At 41.1% G+C, this 19,900-nt stretch overlaps 1 protein-coding gene across 3 annotated transcripts; it reads right to left on the bottom strand.

The window, feature by feature from the left end:
• Positions 1-322: 322 nt before the first annotated feature.
• sp8a (sp8 transcription factor a) lies at positions 323-4,117 on the bottom strand. Of its 3 annotated transcripts, none has more exons than XM_080216383.1 (2): positions 4,044-4,117; positions 323-3,364 (listed from the first exon to the last, which is right to left on the bottom strand). In XM_080216383.1, exons 1-2 carry the CDS (start codon positions 4,062-4,064, stop codon positions 1,958-1,960), a joined length of 1,428 nt encoding a protein of 475 aa, XP_080072509.1. In that variant the 5' UTR covers positions 4,065-4,117; the 3' UTR covers positions 323-1,957. The 3 variants fall into 3 exon arrangements, with proteins under 3 accessions (XP_080072509.1, XP_080072524.1, XP_080072516.1); XM_080216398.1 differs by having other exon boundaries at positions 323-3,360; positions 4,044-4,068; XM_080216390.1 differs by lacking the exon at positions 4,044-4,117 and adding an exon at positions 3,710-3,803.
• Between the last annotated feature and the right edge of the window lie 15,783 nt (positions 4,118-19,900).

The raw sequence follows: 19,900 nt of genomic DNA, 5'->3' as shown, positions 1-19,900 counted from the left end.
AATTGGAGTTGCACTTTGCAATAGGATCCTACTTAGATTGCAAGAATTCGTGCAGAATTTAGCTCGTTTCATTTTACGCATTTCTTTGCAATTGTACATTACGAACTTGTAAACTAAAGGGGTACAGCAATGATCAAGAGAAACAAAAGTGGACCTGAAAAGACAATTGGATTTTTCCAAAAGCTTTTTCCCGTCTTAAAATAAAACATTCAATTATCTTTTTTTTGTAAAATTATACCTAAAATAGCGTTGACCGTTGAAGTTTGCTGTACATATATTATTTTATTTTGGTACACACATTTCATATACAATTAATTCCATGTCTGTGCCGAGATACAAAGAAAATGTATTAAGTACAAGCGAGGGACAGTTTCTCTCCAATGGAGAGAACTTCACACTTCAAAAGTGCACAGAAGACGATAGAGTTCAAAAACTATAGTACTCGTTGCGTCTTTCCAGTTGTCTATAACGCTGCGTTACTCGAATAGGTGCACCTCATTGTATTTTTACAAGTTTGTTATCATAAAGTGGTCTGTTTAAAGGTCATATACTATATTTCCAGTTTATAAGAAAGTTTAAATACTTTTCTATTTAAAAAAAACAAATACACGTAGACAACAGGTCAGATCTACTCCAGGATTTATTCTATAATTTGGGGTCTGCTGCAAACCCACTTGTTACGAAATAAATGCGAATTGTGCCTTGAAACTATCTGACTGCCAGTATATGCAAATAAGTAGATACATGCTTCATTAAATAAAATAAAAAGCCATTCAACATTTACCAAACATCCCCTTGCTTCATTCTATAAGTTTTTTTTCACAATTCCAAAAATAAAAAGAAAACAAGTTCTCGAAGTGCGCACTGGATACACCTCAAGGTCTATTAAGTTCGGAAAATCGCAATGAATTCCTCAGCGACATGTCACTGTAACTTTCTTGACAACAACCGAAAGAAAAGCCCCCTTAAATTTACCCTTATATATGTTCAAATATTTTTTTCAGAAGAATTTACAGGAAAATACTATACAAATCGTCTCCTGGACAAATAACGTCTCGCACCTACATACTGGTGGAGTAATTATTTAATAATTAACTATTGTTAATCACGACCCCAGTTTTACAAAGCCTTGCAGATATTTTACAAAGTTGATCTCCTTCCCATTCTCACTCTACACAGCGCCGTCCATCGTGTTTAAAATCAATTCGTCACTTTATTATTGTTGGACAACGAAAAGAATAAGTACCTTAATATACATGTTGAAATACTTGTCGAAGGATTTACAGGCGAAAAATACTATACATACAAATCGTCTCCTGCCCAAGCAGAATTTGCACTGGTAGCTACAAGTGATGCAACTTCTTTCAGGTAGTTAAGGACAAAAAAAAGGGGAAATCGAATCGTCTTGTGAATCTGCTCCTATTGTGCGTTTTATCGGGTTGAAGGTATGTGAGATTAGACAGCTTACTTTGCCTGCATGCAAGAGTGGATTTGCTGAGATTATTTTTTAAAAAGAAGCCAAACGAATTGCCGATTTTGCAGAGATGGGAAGGCACACTGCATTGTGTGTGTGTGAACCCAACAAAAGGGTTTGTAATCCAGCCGATTGAAAATAAAATTGAAAAGGGTTAAAAAAAACTGATGAAAATACTTCTCTAAACTGGATTGCAACGGGTGGGAAGGTTGGCTCACAGTTTGATGAGAGTGAATTGGAATAACAAGAAAAGCTATTTCTACCTGAAGGGACACATCAGACAATTTCAGATGGAATTTAAGTAAGTTCGTTTTTTTTGTCCTCAACTATCTAGTCTATCCTAGCAAAGCGGGTGCGTTTTCTGTTGATTTTTCTTTTAATAAAGCTCCCCCTTTTAATTTCTTTACTTACACGTAAATCTCTCTTTAAAGTTTGAACAATACTTTTTGCTCTTGGTGCTGCCTCCTGAAAGCGTCTCCTTCTTCACTCCAGGCCGTTGTTGTGGCCGTTGAGGGCGGCTGCCGAGCCGCCTTGGGCTGCTGCCTGCAGCAGGTCCGGGGAGTGGCAGCGCGGGGAGCCGGGGTTGCTGTGTTCGCTGTCGGTGTCGCTGCCTTTCTTGCTGCCGCCGGCTCCTCCGCCGCCGGCTCCTCCGCCGCCCACTCCGCCGCCGCCGCCGCCCCCCAGGCCGGCCGCCTGGTGGGTCTTGACGTGCTTGCTGAGGTGGTCGCTCCGCATGAAGCGCTTGTTGCAGACCGGGCAGGCGAAGCGCTTCTCGCCGGTGTGGGTGCGGAGATGGCGCTGCAGCTCGTCCGAGCGGGTGAAGCGCTTGCCGCAGAAGAGCCAGTTGCAGACGAAGGGTCTCTCGCCCGTGTGCCAGCGCAGGTGAGCCTTCAGGTGAGACGTCTTACCGTACACCTTGCCGCAGCCCGGGATGTGGCAACTGTGCAGCCCTTTCCTCCGCAGGCTGGCCCCGGCTGGCCCCAGGCGCTCAGCCTCCTGGCAATTGGGGCAGTCGCAGGTCGCCCGTCCCGAGTAACGCCTGGCCGAGGAGCGGGGAGATCCGCCCAGGGCGGCCGGGCTACCCAGCATGGAGTTGGCAGCAGCCAGAGGGGAAGGAGCCGAGTCCTGGTAGGAAGGGGGTAAGACGGGCTTGAAGCCATCCTGGGCAATGAGGTGCTGGCTGCTGCTCAGGAGGTGCGAGGATGCCCCGTTGATGCCGGCTGTGCTGAAAGCCGAGTGGCTGAGACCCGAATAGTCCGAGTTGTAGGCGCCCAGAGGGGAGTGCAGCGAGGACTGCAACCCGCTCGAGTGTAAGGAGGATGGGAGGGCCCCGTTGGGGTTCTGCACGTCAATCCAACCCGTTGTCCCCGGGTGGACGTCCCACCAAGTCGATGCGCTGCTCCCCACGTCCCCTGCTATCCCGGGATGGGACGGTTTGAACCAGGACTCGTACGGGTGTGCCATGCCAACCCGGGGGTAGATGCCCTGCAGGCTGTTTTGCAGCGTGTCCACTGTGGTATGAACTTTGGAGATGAAGACGGGCTGGGCAGCGTCCTGGGAGCTGCTGGAGACCGGGGACTGAAAGACCGAGTACTCGTTGCCAAAGGGCGAGGTGGAAGAGGTGTTGGAGGTGAGCGAGAAAGCGCTGCTGCCCGATGAACAGTTCACACTGAACGAGTCTGACAGTCCTGCCCCGTTCCTGGAGCCGGAGACCCCGAAGCCGGAAAGGCTGGAGCCGCTGTTGCAACTGGAGACGGATCTTTTCCAAGGATGGAATCCTTTTCCAAAGGCCGTGTTGTCCGACAGGGAGGGAGACGGGCTGGGGCTGCCGATTTTATTGCATGTAGCAGCCAACATTGCCAAGGGAGTTGCTCCTAGTCTCGGTTCTTCCTGCAAAGACAGGGGCAGACAACAAAACAACAAATGCACACAATTGTAATAAGCCTAGTTGGATATTTGCGCGTTTGGCTTGATTTTACAGCCAGCTTGGACCGGCGGATTTGAACTTTTGACTGCCAATTTTAAATATGCTTTCGTCCTTTAAGTTAGACTGGCAGCAAATGTGTTAGCGAAAACTTGGTAGCTACGAAACTCAATAGAAAACAGCGGCGCATTCTCAGCATTTAAAGTGCCCTCTTTAAAGTCTTTAAACATTATGCAAACTTCAAGATAAAATGCAGAATTGGGCCTCACCCAACTCCGCAAACTGCGACAGAAAGAATAGAACTAACATACCTGTAGAACCTGGAGGATGGTAAGAATAAATCAGAAGTCAATTTTTTAAAAGAATCTCACAGGTAACTCTGCTGAAATGTAAAAAAAGGGGTCTCCCTCTGTCTCTCTCTGTGGGATCGCGCTTAGAGGAAGTTGGTGCAAATGCCCTCAGAGCGGTGCCAAACTAAAATGTGACTCGGCCCTTCTTTTACCTCTGGCTTTAAAAAAAACTCACCAGGAGCCTGATAGCCCTGCCTTGACTGGGGACTTTTCTAAAAAAAAAGAGAAAAAAAGAACCACCTCGATCCCAACAACAAAGAGCTAATTAAACCAGCAAGAAAATCCTTAGACTCACCCCCAGAAGTGAAGTTGCCATCACAAAAAACTGCCCTCCTCAGAGGATCTCTTTTTTTATTATTTATAAATCAGAGCACTTTTTTTTGAGGTGTGCAATACAATGATCAGTTCCGCCCATTCAACCACAATTGTAGCGTCTACTCGCCTTTGAAGTACCGCTAAGCCGCCGGCAGCCAATCAGCGGCGCCGCTCTGCTGACACAGGCCATTGTGACGTCAGGCAGCACGCTCCTCCACTCCGCTCCTCCAGAGGGGGAAGCATTTGCAGCAGGGCTCTGGGGCTGAGCTTGCACTGCAACACCTCTCCGGCACTGCCCTGCTTTGCATTGCCTCGCCTTTTGTTGCAGAGATTGTCTCATCCAGCGCCTGAGCCACCCAACACCTGAAGCTCAGAGTCCCATCCTTCACCTCTCTCACCATCTCCAATCCATGCTCTTTTCCACCCTTATCTAATACTTTTGGATGTGTGTGTGCATCTAATACTTTTGGATGTGTGTGGGTGTGTGTGTGCATCTAATACTTCTGGATGTGTGTGGCTGTGCATCTAATATTTTTGGATGTATGTGTGCACCTAATACTTTTGAAAATGTGTGTGTGCTTCTAATACTTTTGGATATGCGTGCGCATCTAATATTTCTGGAAATGTGTGTGTGCATCTAATACTTTTGAAAGTGGGTGTGTGCATCTAATACCTATGGATAAGTGTGTGTATCTAATACTTTTGAAAATGCGCGTGTGCATCTAATACTTTTGGGTATGGGTGTGTGCAACTAATATTTTTGAAAATGCGTGTATGCGTCTAATACTTTTGGATATGTGTGTGTACATTTAATACTTTTGGATAAGCGTGTGCATCTAATATTTTTGTATGTGTGCATCTGATACTTCTGAAAATGCGTCTGTGCATCTAATACTTATGGATATCTGTGTGCATCGAATATTTTTGTATGTTCGTGTGCATCTAATACTTTTGGAAATGCGTGTGTGCATCTAATATTTTTGAATGTGTGTGTGCTTCTAATATTTTGGATGTGTGTGTGCATCTAATACTTTTGGGTGTGTTTGTGTGTGCGCGCATTCAATATTTTTGGATGTTTGCCTGCATCTAATACTTATGGATGTGTGTATGTGTTTGTGTGTGCAAATTGAACACAAATTTGCTGTCTCACACACACCTTAAATAAATATTTGACCCATTTTCCCGCACTTAAAGCATTTACGTGTTCGCTGGGATTGGTTTCTGTTTTTAGCTGTTGGTGGTTTAAGCCCTTTGACAGTTTCCATATTTACACCCCCTCACCCGCCCCCTCCCTTCCTCGCCACCCCCACGCCAACCAACTCTGCTCCCCCCAAAAAAGTTTAACCATCACACCAAAGCCAGGGAATCTGTTCTCAAGCTGAACTGAACCCCCGGTTGGAGAGAATCTCCCTTCTCTCAAACCTCAGGTTTCACAGAAGTAATTGTTGCTTTAATTAGATCTCCTTGTTTTGACTCGTTTTGCCAGTTTTTTTTCGCTCTCCGCGACCTATTAAAGTGCAAAACAGGGTTAAGCTTTGAACGAAAGCAATTCCGCCATTGAAGTTTCTCTGCTCTACTTAAACGCCTGCTGATTTTTTTTTAAATCCATAAATAACAATCAATGATCCTGAGAGGAGGCGAAAGAAGTAGTGATGCCCAGGTTAGACAAGCTTCACACCATGTGTAAAACGCCGGCGTTTCCAGAAATAAGTTTGAAGTTTTGATTTCGCGGGTTGGCGAATGCGAGTGTATTCTATTTCAATATTTAATATATAGATTTTTTTAAAAAAAAGAAACTCCGTGAAGCCTTTGTTGAAACGATCGTGTTCATGAAAATTAATGCGGTGTTTATTTGAGCTTGCTGTTGGTGATGATTTTAGCATGTTGAGAAGGCGTGACTGGACAGCCCAGAAGGAGGAAGGGGTGGGAAAAGGAGGGAACTCCGTTTAACAAATAAAAGAATTAACTTTGCCTTACCGACCTCTTTAATGATACGTATGTAATAAATATCTATAGATTAAAATATCTATAATTGATATTTCCCCCAAACGGGCATCACTTATGGTTTGCTTCTGCCTTCCACACTCCTGTCAATGATCTTATTTGGTCAAATATGTGCGATTCAGGTTTGTTTGAGAACAAGTGCCAAACATATGGGTAAACGACATGCTTACCTTTTCAGAAACAGCAAGTAAACCAGCAATAAAGGAGACTCCCGAGTCCGCCTTTTCAACTTAGCAAAACATCAACACGAGCTGTTCGGAAACAGAGCAGCGAAAAATATGTAAAGTGTGAAGCACAAAATGTGGCTGCGAGCTCCTGCCCAAACAGAACCGAGTGCAGTAAATCAGTCTGACAAAGCATCAGGCACGAAACTACAGAAAACCTTTAATGTTTTTGGAAAAGACAATAGTCATTAAGATACTGCTCCTCATCGAAGCTATTGATTGTGATCGATTTAGGTGAACTATTGCATTATTTTCCAACGCGTCCTTCACTGCGAACAATACACAAGGTTGTACTTTTCAACAAGTTACAATGACTTCAAACTCTAAGCCACAACATAAGTGTGCCATTTCATTATAAATATATATAATTACAGCTCTGCACATTCGGTCACACAGGGGCAATCAAACTTTATACAGCATTCAGGTGGATATTAACAGGATACCAAACATAAATTGCTTGAAGGTGGATATGTAGAGTAGAATCAAACTTGTTGGAGACCTGCATTGTTCAGGCAATCGAACTACAGAATAAAAGAATGCAGTTATTACATTTTATTAGAATGCCGGCTATTTGATTGATTAAAATGGTTACCAATTTCCAGCATTCATTTTCAAGAGTGCATTTAATCTGTGTGTGCATTTTTGCGGAGTGCCTCCCACCCCCACCATCAAAACGGCGTTTAAACCGCATACACTTAAGCAAAGTTTGCGGTGTTGTAGATTTATGAATTTGTTGCTGGAGGCGCCGCCGAGTTGTACTCCAGTCAAATCTCTCCCGGTGCTAGCTTTCCCCCAGCACATTAGAAAAACAAAGGGCAACGGGCAGAAGGCGGACAGCCGAATTGTGTTTGACATTCAAAAATAATCCGAAATATGGGACCATTGTTGATGAGATACAAATCTCATCCATTTAAATAATTTGGTAACGATTTTACTGTTAGATTTACCTGTGATTTGTACGTCTGCTCAATTTCTGCACTTTTGTTGCCTTTGAGTCAGGAATAATTAGGTAAATTAAAGTGGGGAAATAATCCAGATATATTATTGTTTCACTTTTTTCTTATTTATTATTTATCACATCGTGACACGAATGGTAGGCGCGTTTCTTTAAAAATTATAAGAATGTGTTTCATAAATTTTGGGTGTTTTTTTGGTAATATTTTAACAGCCCTTTGCAGACTGATAAAGGGGAATAGTCAGAATCCGGGATTGTTGTGTATTATCCAATTGTAGTCGCCGAAAATAATTTGGAAGAAAATACTTCCAAGCAGATTTTTTCAGTGTCAGAGGAGAGACTTATCATTCCAGCAGAAGGCAAGTTCTCTCCTAATAAAGAAAGCATACATTAGCATTCTGCATGTGGCTGCAGCATAAATTTCATTTGAATTTCAAATTTAATAAACCAGGAGGTTTTTAATCATCCCCAGTTTTATTTGTTTGATATTAACATGCTTATTGACCGGGTCTGTTGACCAGTTTGATCATTACAGGACAGCAAAAAGTTAATTAAAACGACCACAGCTCCTTAATCATATCATCTGTCTCATCCATGTCGGTTGCTTTATTACAGGCTATGATTGATAGTTGCACAGATTAATTTCTCTGTTTCTTCGATTTGGAGAACAGCTTTAGGTATCTAATTTACATCCTAAGATCAAGCAGAGGCACATCTGGACGTATCTGTCACTTGATTCTGTAACAGAAAACACGGAGACGTTGAAAAATCCGCCGATCAGACCTTCTGCACTCTGGACGATTTTTGGCGCTGTCTCTGGGTAAACCGCGACCGTTAGCGGAATTAAGTTTCTGCTCAGGTTCCGACATGATTTAGGCAAAACGCTTGAACCAGGTTGTAATTAATGAGACTGGATCGGTGGATGGACGGTTCTGTAAAACACTTCACGCCCGGGGTATCTGTTATGAAGCTTGCAATAAATTGTGATGTGTTGACATCGCAATTATCCAGTACACATTGTCATATGTTTATCTTTGTACTTCCAAGGAGAATAAAACCACTTACTTATTGACCTCTTTCATATTTTGTTTCTTTTCCTCCGTGTATCTATTTATCCACCAAGGTTCCTGCCACTAGTCTCAGTTTCTTCTTCCCTAATTCCCTTTCCCATCCTTTCGGTTTTCCATCCCTCATTAACTCTCTCCATCCCACCCGTATCTCTTCAACCTGATTCCCGTCTTTCTGTTATTCATTAACTCGCTCCTTCAGTTTCATCGATGCCGCTTTAATCTATTTGTATTTTTTAGTCCTGATATTTATCCTGCGGTCTTCCTTTGTTGCCTGCTTCCCACTTATCTATCACATCGCTGGCTCAACCATCACTTTTTCCCCCCATCTATCTAATGTTATTCTCACCAGCCATGTTTATCCCCATTCTTTTTATTTATTCTTTCCGTTTCCCGGTATATTTTTGTCCTTGCAGTTTATTGTCCCAAGTGTATCTTCCACGTGTCTCAGACACACTTTCCCTTTGATATCTACATCTGTCTTTGTCGTTATCGTTACGCTTCTCGTCTTTCTGGCTGTCTTTTCACAGTTACTACCTCTAAGGGAGAGACTGATTCCTGTTTTTGCTGTTGAAAATTCACAGGCGCGCGTGTGCGTGTGTGAGAGAGGTACAGAAATGCGTACATACGGATTCTCTCGATAACTCCCCCCACCCCTTCATTTCACCCCCACCCCCACCCCCACAACCGTCTTCAACATTATCGATTAAGCATGTTTGAGCCCTGCTAGAAAAACACAGTGGTACCACAAGGCGATTATCAACCGTCTCCTCCAGACGGTTAACAATTGCAATCGCAGCTCGAGGAAGATAAATGTTACTTTGGGAATAGTGTTTAATTACAAATAATCTAGGACCTGTTCGTCCTCTGGTGTAATCAAAACATGTGGTTAAAAAAATCCTTGCTCAAGGTCTTACTGATACTGAGAATCTAAATGCATGGAACAGAATACCTCCTGCATCTCTGCCGCAAAGCATTTTTTACACAATAATTATGTTGCATTGGTTAATTCTTATCAATATATCCCGGCAAACATGTTCGGGAGGGAGAAAAAAAACTATATTCACGACCTTAAAGAGAATAGCCTGAAATATAAGACACACGACTATGCGCAGTATATAAGTTTATGGGCAACACTGAACAGATGTCCCTATTTATACCATCATTTTCCCACATGCCTGTTATACATTGCCATCATGAAATCTTGCTCTAAACCTGTCCCATTCGTTTCCATAATGGGCACGTTATTCTGGACCACTGAGCACGAACAAATGTGTTTAATATCGCGTGCTTCAGAATAATTCAGTGCGAATCCAAGAAAAAAAGTATTTCAGCATTGATCGCCGGGAACTTGCTCAAAAGATCTTTGCAAATATGGTATAATTTACAGAGCAACTATATAATACGAGGTGAACTGCGAAGCCCTTTGCGGCGTAAACTGCTTCTAATTACCTGCCAGAGCAATTAGCTGACTATCACGAAGAAATTAGATCGCTCAATGTAGCATAAATAATGTGAATAATTTTGTAAGTATAATGGAAAAGCAAGACCTGTTTTTGTCCATAAGGAAATAACACATCCTGCTGTACAAGCCTTACATGTGTGTGCACAGATATATTAACCTACTGATATTTATGAATTAAGGTTCAGCAATCGGCATTCTCTCTGTACTCCGCCGTTTGCTACTATCTATCTATCTGATTGTCCATTTCATAAGTTGGGTAATCGAAATTCATAACACATGCGGTGGCGAGATAAGATACAGTGGAATAGATAAACAGGAAAAAAGTAGTAAGGGAAAGAGAGAAAGACACACGGGGACAAGGAGGGATTAAAATATAATTGATGCCGTTACAGATGTATTACTTATGTTTTTACAGGATGGGGAAACTCCTTTAGACAGACTTAATCACGAAAGTCAGCGAGCTCACATTCGACTGTTGCCTGTCCCTTCTTTTTAAAGCACTACAGGTCACACATATCTTAAGTAACAAAGCAAAACAAATTAAAAGGTTTATTTAACTAAGTTCGCAGGTCAAGCTGAACTTGTGGGGTCGAGGAATCGCCGCGATGTCTAATAAGAAGAGAAAGATGAGCACTGGCTCTAAGACACTTAGGCAGGTAAGTGGAAAGATGCACATTTGAGATGAGTTTTTATTGCGTGCAGATGAACTGATGGCAGGAACCAATGCCTGAAACTTAAGACGGCATAAGCCTTGTAGAGCCGTTGTTATATTTTCACAGAGCTATGAAATGTTCTCGTTATTGCCAACGACGAACTGTAACTTTGATATACAGACCACAGCTTGTACAGTTCAACAGGTTCGTTAGGGTGACTGATGTCAAGCGATGTATTTTATTCCCAAATAATCAGTGGATTTTTTTTTGAGAAGTACTTACCTTTGAGAAATAATTAACACTGATCCCTTTGAGACAGCTCTTCATTAAAAAAAATTTGCATGTTTACCAGTCAAACTTGCGGTCTATGTAAATACAATACAAAATACACAAAACATATGGAAAACAAGGTAAAATTCCGCAGCTGCCTGGACGCGTGTTACTTCTACAGTTGAAGTTAGTGGCAGCACATAGCTATTTCGACATATTTCAGTCATTCCATTTCCCAGAGAGTTTTAGAGTATTTCTATCACACCATTCAGTTTCCACGATACCATTCATACCAAACACCTAACTACCTAGTGCAGAATGTATGATTTGATGTTTCACGTTTGAGACACTGTATAACTCATTTCTAATTAAAGAAGTAACATTGAGGTTTTATTGAAGACTATTTGATATTTTAGAAGCATAATGCAATAAATGTTTAAAATTGCCCTCTCTTTGATTGCAAACTTGTATACGATCGCAGTTGTTTTTTTTATCCCTCGCAGGAAAGCATTTGGATTGACTATTATAACAGTCAAGGTGAAACTTCTGGTGTAAAACAAAACATTTCGCAAGCATTTCATTTAATTCGGTGAGTTTTGTTTTAAAAATAAAATTCGTTAGACCAACGCACAAGAATGACATTTCCTTCTTTCGCCCCTTCCAACTTGGTGAATTGATCAACCCGCTTCTTGTATGTTGACGTGCCAACCTGTAAACTTGACATTGGAGCCAATTAATGAAAAGTCTTCAGACAAAGAGTTTGACGCAAAAAAAAGTTTTTTGTTGAGGGTGTTGGGCGTTTTTTTTAAAATTTCCGCTTGACTACAACTTGTAATCGGATCTCTGCGCTGGAGAGGTCAGCGATGCTTCTCGATATTATAATCCTGTCGTGTTAAGTTTGAGAACATGATCTCGATTTGTTTTGAAGCAATTAGTGGATTATTCAAAGAATGCAATTACTTGCAATAAATTACGTGTAGTAATGCAAAACTTTCTACTAATTGTATTTTAAGAAATGGGGCCAAGTCCACTTTTGTCGTTGCATTCTTAAAGAAGTCCATAACTCCGTATAACACAATAATGTAGAACATGCATAGAAACAGATTGTATAAAATAACATCAGTGTAGTATTGCAACACAACGCCCTGGCTTGAAGCAATAGCTTGCCGAAATAATATTGTACACTGGAAAAGTTTGAACCAAAACTTAAGATAGAGCGTAACTCTGTAGATAATTTCATGATAAAAGCTTTCACGGGCATGCTTTTATTTTAAAAATACAAGCAACAGAGCTTGCAAGGAATTAAAGTAATTTTCCCAACTTTAAAAAAAAATCTATAGTGAGGGGTATGGGGAAGGATGGAGAGTTGGTTGATGATCAATATATCCATCTAATGCTTTCGTCGCATGAGTAAACACAGGTTGTGTAATCCTTGCGTGTTTCTCCCACTGAGAATTCCCTTCCTCGCGGTCTGATGCGAATATTGGGCGGGCCAGTTGTGGGGAAGATGGTGGGGATTGTACCCAAGTAGATTTGCGACAGGTAAATCCCAAGGTCGTCAGGAAATTTTCAATGGACCATGGAATTCTTCAAGGCTGTGCTACTGACTGGACAACAATGCAAATAAAATCAGTTAACATCTTCAATTCTTTCTTGAAGCTAGCCTAAACCTAAAATGATTTCCTTCCTGAGCATGTTCTGATTGTCACTTGTGATGTTAATGATATAATGCGAAGGTGTCAGGCTGATGCGTCGCTAGTGTTGCTGCAGTGATTGGAATGTTTTTGTAGAGAAACAAAATCCTAGTGAAACATTGACCCCACTTCTTGACACACTCCTGGGGTTTTCAAATCCTTTCTTGGAGGGTACATACCTATCCGGCTGATAGCTGATTTTTGTGTGCGCGCATTGTAGGAGTAATTAAATAGCGACACCAGACACCCGATTTATGGGCTCTCTACCATACACGTTTCAATGTTCATATTAGATAATGTTGGATGGTTGTCCATTGGGAATAACGGCTGGAGAGGGGTGTGAGAAGAACATCACCTCAGCAAGGAGGTGCATATATTGGCACTAATTGCAGGTCAAGCTCAAACTGATTTTTTTTATCGACTGGGTTCTGATTTTGATTATTGTGTTAAATTTAAAGATAGCCGTTAATGACAAAGGACAGCCAGTTGGCAGGGACTGCGTTCTCACTTCTTCACTAAATTAGTCCCACTTTTGATAATGCAATGTAATTCCCACATTCTTCTAAATGTACCCACGTTACAATGTCATCTAGTTAACAACATGTGCTGTCAATCTGGGCATACGAACATTTCTTTCAAGACATAGCGATCAAATCGGGAATTCATTCGGCACTCACGCGGTAATTTGATCAACCTATTTGAACTAACGTATTATTAGTTTTGGCTGGAACCAGAGCCAGTATTCATGGTATAGTACAACTGTTAATATGGGGGAAAATGTTGTAAAGAATTGCGGATAGTGTTCTGCAATCCGAATTAACAACACAAATTCCACCTACAATGGGAGTCATGTCTGAGGCAGTGGGATAATGCCCAGTTATGGAAAAGTTAGAAGTAGGAATGCTAAGGCATGTTGCTGCATCAGCAGAATATGGTGATAATTTGACAAATCGGTGTTACCGATGGAAAGCCTGAGTCAGTGCCAGCACAAATAATAAATCGCGGCATACGCTTACTATCATATTTTCATGGGCAGCACACATCCACATTTCTATTTGGTTTACTATGCAGTGCTGCCTATCACCATTGGAAATACATGATTTGCCTCCTTTAAGTCTGAAGTCATCCAGTTGAAGATGCATGGTAGTCTGCTTTGGTAATATTTTATGCTCAGCCTGCTCACAAGTAACAAGGAAAACATTTAAGCCTTCAGGAGGGCACAGGAAGAATTTCTAGTAGATTTCATAGAATCCTTACAGTATAGAACGAGGTCATCCTGTCCATTGAGTCTGTACTCACCACAATCCCTCCCAGGCTTTATTCCTGTAAACCCACATATTTACCCTGCTAATCCCCTGACATTGGATCAATTTATCATGGCCAATCAACAATACCTGCACATCTTTGGACTGTGGGAGGAAATCAGAGCATCTGGAGGAAACCCATGCAGACACGAGAATTGAACCTGGGTCCTTGGTACTGTGTGGCAACAATGCTAACCACTGTGCCACCGTGTCACCCTAATTAATAACAAATTCCACTCACAATGGAATTGAACCTAGGTCCCAATTACACTATGAGAAAAAAAATAGAAGACTCGTGTACTCTTTGACTTGAAACATGAATGACAAATGACCTTACAGGTTACGAGAAATACTAAGTTAAACAAGGAAGGTTAGTGCGGAATCATATTCCATGTTAAAACACAACTACATCACAAGGGGACATAGGTACAAGTTGGCATAAAATAAGATCAGCATTAATGTCAAGAAGCACATCTTCAAGCAGTGATTAGCTCCTGAAATGGCATTCTGGTGGGGCGATGGAAGCAAAAACGAAAGTCATTCAAGAGCTGTCATAATTTTCTATGGAACAACTCGATGAGGTAAGCAGTTTTCTTCATTTATATTGATTTAATTGTCATGAATTTTGATACATACAAGTTTCAGTTTGGCTCTGTTGATAGCATTGATATTTTTGAGACAGCATGTAATGGGTTTCAGCCCTTTCCAGTTCTTGAGACATAATCTGAACTGATATTTCAGCATTGTATGGAGGGACCATTATGGGAGGCTGTGACATTAACCCAAGATCATCTGCTGGTTCAGATGGATGTATAATATCCCTTGTATTATTCAAGAAAGAGCAGAAAGTTTTCTCCCCTCACTCGTACTGACAAGGAAACAGGTAACTGGCCCTTCTTCTTGCTACTGTTCTGAGCTATGGCAATGTGCAAATTGTCCACACAACATATACAATTGCAGTTCAGAAGTACATTGTTGGATGTGAAACACAATGGAATGTTGTAAGAGGTGCTATAGTAATAAACTGTTTTTTAACTTATTTTTGTGATACCATGTTTTTCCTAAGATTACTTAAAACACATTCTTGAAGTGCATAACTAGTTATCATGTTGTTGGCGCTTGCTCGATTTAAATAATACTCATAGAAAAACAGGCAACAATGAAGCACATTAGTACGAGGGAGAAATTTACATTCCCCACTGGCAGTTTTGCAGGTGGGGACAGGGCAGGATGGGGGTGGGTGTAAGATTTCTTAGAAGGTCTTGCCATTGCCCTTCCACTCACTCTAGGTTCCCCTAGGTTGGCCTGTCCATCCTTGCCCCGACTGAGGCCCTTAAGTGGCCAATTAATGATGACATAAGGGCCATTTCCATTTAGGCTCAACATTTAGGCTGAGAGGAAGAGTTCAGTCGCGGGGGGCAGCTTCGGAAAGTCACCTTGCACAGGCATTGGTTGGGAAGGTGGATACCTCCATTGAAGGTGTCTTTTAACACTGGCCTTGCCCCCTTCTCCAACCACCTCAACGATATCTGCCACATGCAGATGCTCCCTCCACTACTGGCATCTCCACCATCACCCTCGCCTATCTCCCCCACCTGACTTTTGCCCAACACCACCAGATCTCACCACCCTTGAGATCTGATACTTTCCCTGTCCTGGACATCGGGCTTTAGACTCAGAGGACGGTTTGTAATCCCAGTCCTGTTCACTGGCTTCTGGTGTTGTTGGGGTTAGGGAGTTACTGGCCAATCAAATTAGCTGGAAGCCCTTTGAGGCAGGACTTCCTCCAATCAGTTAAGATTCCTCAAAGCGTTAAATGGCTGCAAGGCAACTAATATTGGTGAGAGTGCATTCACCACTGACTCTTCAAGTGGTAGGGCGGGAAACCCCACCATCTGAAAAATCCTGGCCATGCTCATCATGAGATGCCGACATTGGACTGGGGTAAACACAGTTAGAAGTCTCACAGCACCAGGTTAAAGTCCAATCAGTTTGTTTGATGGTAATCCCACAAGCTTTTGGAAACCCTGTTCCTCATCATCACAGCTCTGAAATAACAAAAGCATCAATCTTTTTAGGAGCCATTTTCATTAGAGATATTTCAGTTACTTAAAGTGACACAAACATATGGTCATGACATTCAATTCTCAGAATCCCTCTCAGAAGCATGCATGAAATAAGCTAACTTCCAGTTTTATGAGCAAAGTCGTGAAAACTAAAAATTGCTACAATTACCTACCTATTCCTTATACACATAAAATGTCATGAGTTTGGTGTGATATCATTTTTAAACAACTAATGAACTTTACTGGACATAACATGAGTTGTTTTAAAATTACACTTAACAGGTGTCATTGAATCAGTGGCAACCCCACAGTAAATCTATGAGATTCATCAACAACCAAATTTGTATATATATATTCCTAAACATTGTTAAAAAAAGGTTATTATGTGCCAAATTAAGATAACCTCAACTAAATGTACCAATACATTATGTGTTCTCACACTTAAAGCCAGGTGGCAGGTACATTGTTCAAGCTGTGAGGTGAAATTCTTGTTGTCATTCATTTAATGATTAATTAGTTGTGAATATAAAACAATACATTTACATCACCAGTGTTGATTAAACGAGCAAAGTCAGGAATTCTGTTCCCTGATGTTCTCATCCAGATTCAGTGGCCAAGTCCACGTTAGCAGATTGATCTGAAAAATGCTTTTTACATTGCTAAGCTGTTTTGCTGCTAATTTACCTTTTTTTTGCTATTATATTTTGAGCCTCTGCGCACACGGGTATTTAAAGCAATGTGTGCCTGTTCATGCACAAATCATGCAAACACCAGGGTATCCAGAAGAGACTGTGGTAATATGTAGAGGATGTAGAGACTGGAGAATGGTCAAGAGAGTATATTGAAGTCCATTGGTACACAATGGGATTCTGGTTAGAGATTCACTGACTATTAGTCTTAAAATAAATCTAAGGGCTCACTTACCTTTTGCAAACAGTGATTTCCAGACAGATTTAGAGAAATAATTTATACTTTATTATGTAATAATTTATACTTCCAGACTCATTCCTGTTTCCATTCTGAAGTTGGATTTCAAGTTCAGCGATGTTCTTACTTCGTGATATCTTAAGGTTGCCAGAGCTTGGAAGCTCAATACATTCATATATGATCACATGGGTTTCAAAACTAAATGTTGGAGTTTCATGTTTTACTTTCAAGTACAATTAGAAATAGGACCATGTATTGGACTCCACATTTACACTACATCTTCAGCACAGAAAGAGCAAACCTGGTGTGCAAAAGTAGTTGTAACCTGCATTAGCAAGTAACCAGATGCAAAGTCAAATATTGAATAATTTCAGGGCCAAATCAATGCATATGTGACTTTAGAAAAAGGTGCAAAATCAAAAACAAATGGCCATGTTTAGTATCTGCACGGTTTTTGTTCTGCTTTGTAACATCTGTTTCATTTTTTTATCTATTTAACTGATTTATTATAGAATTTACACCAAAAATTCAGTGATCACAGATAGCCCATACTTATTTTAATTTATGTTCAGTAAAATCACTTTATTTGTGACATGCAAATGCCATCTATCAATGCCTATCAGACACATTGCCTGTGATTTCTGTCTTGAAGCCTGAACTCTATTTACACCTACAGCAAACAGGCAAGTTATTCTTTCCAAAACTATACTTTATTCATAAAATTTGCAAAAGTACATCATAAATCATTTCAATTTAGAAATGAAAGGAAATGACATAGAATTCGATTTGTCTCCCTACAGCGTGTTCCACTCTTTGGTACTCTGCACAAATGTAATTCTTTTGATATTTACGATATACATTCCATGTCAGGCATACAGCCTGGAGGCAAAACATTTCAGATTGAACAATTATAATAAGTGCAATAGAATTCAACTTTCCTTCATGCAGCACGTTCCTCTCTGGGGTGCTGGAATACGCATTTCAATACTATTCTTGTTTCTGTTTAATGTTAGACACACAGCTTGAGACATTCTATAAATTTGTTTCAAGTTTAATCTTTTAGCAGTAGATCTTATTTTCTTGCCTATTTTTTATTGATGAGTTTTTCACACTGGGAACTTTGATCAGGTGACACACTTTCCTGTATTAGTACTATTACAGAGTTGCAAATATAACTGAAGCACTAATAACATTGGATGTAATTGGATGAAGGATGAACATTGCTACGGCTCAGCTGCAAGTTCATAGCAAATGAAAATTTGCAGCTGTAGTATGGACTACTGTGATGCAAATGAGACTGGTGTAAATAACAGTAGTCTGATTCTCATCCCCAGTCATTTCCTGCTCAATGGAAAACTGCACTGCATGCATTGGACTGGCAATCTGAATCTATCCAGTGCAAAAAGTGGAAGGGCTAGAAGTGAGACTAAATGCAGAGAAATTGTTATCAGTTTGGATCAACTTGATTTGAACTAATTATTTGTTGTAAATGGGACTTAAGAAAGAAGTCTGCTAATTTTATGTCAGTTGAAAAGATTACTTACCTTCCTGTCAATCCTTCGTGCCAGTCTTGTTCCCCGTTGTGCTGTTGTAGAGAAAAATCATTTGTAATTATGTGCAATTTTGGCACTGGGGAAGTAACATCATGGCTCTTTTGTACAAAGAATTGTGGGTCCTGTGACAAACTCGACAGCCTCATGCTGTAGCCACAATTTTTAAATGTCCTAATTGTTTACAGTGCTGCGTGAGAGTGTCACAATAAAACATTGAAATGTAGCATTGAAAACAATCACCAAGATGTTGAATTTTCTCCTCGCAGCAGGAGCCCTTAGATTTAAGGGGGGATTTTAACTCCCAGCAGGAAGCTGGCGGCAAGTCTGGTTTCTCATTCAGGAGCTATTGTGGGAGGCCTGGTCCATTTTAACAACTGGGCCTCATGAGCATTCTGCCAGTCAGCTACCTACAAAAACAGAGGTCCAGAGGCAGCTCACTGGCTTGGAACGTAGAATCTTTGAATGTTTATAGCACAGAAGGATGCCATTTGGCCCATCATATCTATGCTGGAACTCTGCCTTGCCCAATAGCCCTGCGTTTTTTTCTTCTCAGAAAATTATCTCCAATTGAAACTGGCCCCTGCCCAGCATTAGATTCTCAAGCAGTGCGTTCCAGATCCAAACCACTCACTAAGTAAAACAGTCTTCCCTTATGTTGCTGTTGCTTCTTATGCCAATCATCTGAAATCAGTGCTTCTGCTTTTGATTCTTCTAACAATGGGAACAATTTTTCTCTATCTACTGTGTCCAGACTACTCATGATTTTGAATACCTCTATTAAATCACTTCTTAATCTTCTCTACTCCAAGGAGAACAGACCTAGCTTTGCCAATTTATCATACAATTGAAGTTTGTCATCCTTTGAACAGCTCTTGTGAATCTTTTCCACACCCTCTCTAACGTCTTCACATTCTTCCTGAAGTTTGGTGCCTTGAATTGGATACAGCACTCCAGTTGAGGTAGGTTTAGCGTAACATCCTTGCTTTTGTTCTCTTTGCTGCTCTTTATAGAACACAGAATCCCACACACTTTAATAATTACTTTCTCACCTTATCCTGACAACTTCATTGATTTGTGTTCATACACCTGCAGTTTCTTCAGTTGCTACATTCTGTTTAGAATTGTACGCTTTGTTTTATATTGCCTCACCTCATTCTTCCTACCAGAAGATCTATGAAGATTAGGCCACCAGGCCAGCAGTCTAGTAAGTATTGGGAGAGAGTTTTCCATGTAGGAGTCATAGATCCTAAGAGTGCCAACTGCCCTAATTTTCTTTATGAGGCCCAAGTGATGGGGAACCAGACAAAAAAAATGTTTCATACTTAAAATACCGAGATTTTGCAGGGTGTTTGATAAACTTTACTCAGAAATTCAGCGCCATTACAATTGCATCAGGGTCGCTTCTAGTTAATAGCAGCCCAATTTGTATATATTTATGATGCTACACTTTGTTGAAGAAAAGACCAACATTAAAATTGTCACAGAATGGAAATTACATGGCATATAATTAGCTCAGATTTCAGTTCCCATCCGCAGCCCCACTCCCGCAGCACCACCACCACCACCACCCCACTGCCGCCCCCCTGCACCCCCCCCGCCCCCCCACCTCACCACCACCACCAGTTTCTTTTAGGAGGAAGGAGTTAAAATGATAC

The sequence above is a fragment of the Carcharhinus amblyrhynchos genome, chromosome 2 (genome assembly GCF_965287045.1).
Source record: "Carcharhinus amblyrhynchos chromosome 2, sCarAmb.v2.hapA, whole genome shotgun sequence".
Taxonomy (NCBI): Eukaryota; Metazoa; Chordata; class Chondrichthyes; order Carcharhiniformes; family Carcharhinidae; genus Carcharhinus; species Carcharhinus amblyrhynchos.
This window is presented reverse-complemented; position numbering and strand designations above follow the sequence as displayed.

Bases quoted from the DNA above. Each gene is read 5' to 3' on its own strand.
- sp8a (XM_080216383.1), bottom strand. From the start codon at position 4,064: ATGGCAACTTCACTTCTGGGG. The intron at 3,365-4,043 runs GTGAGTCTAAGG...CTGTCTTTGCAG, and splicing joins TGGCAACTTCACTTCTGGGG to GAAGAACCGAGACTAGGAGC.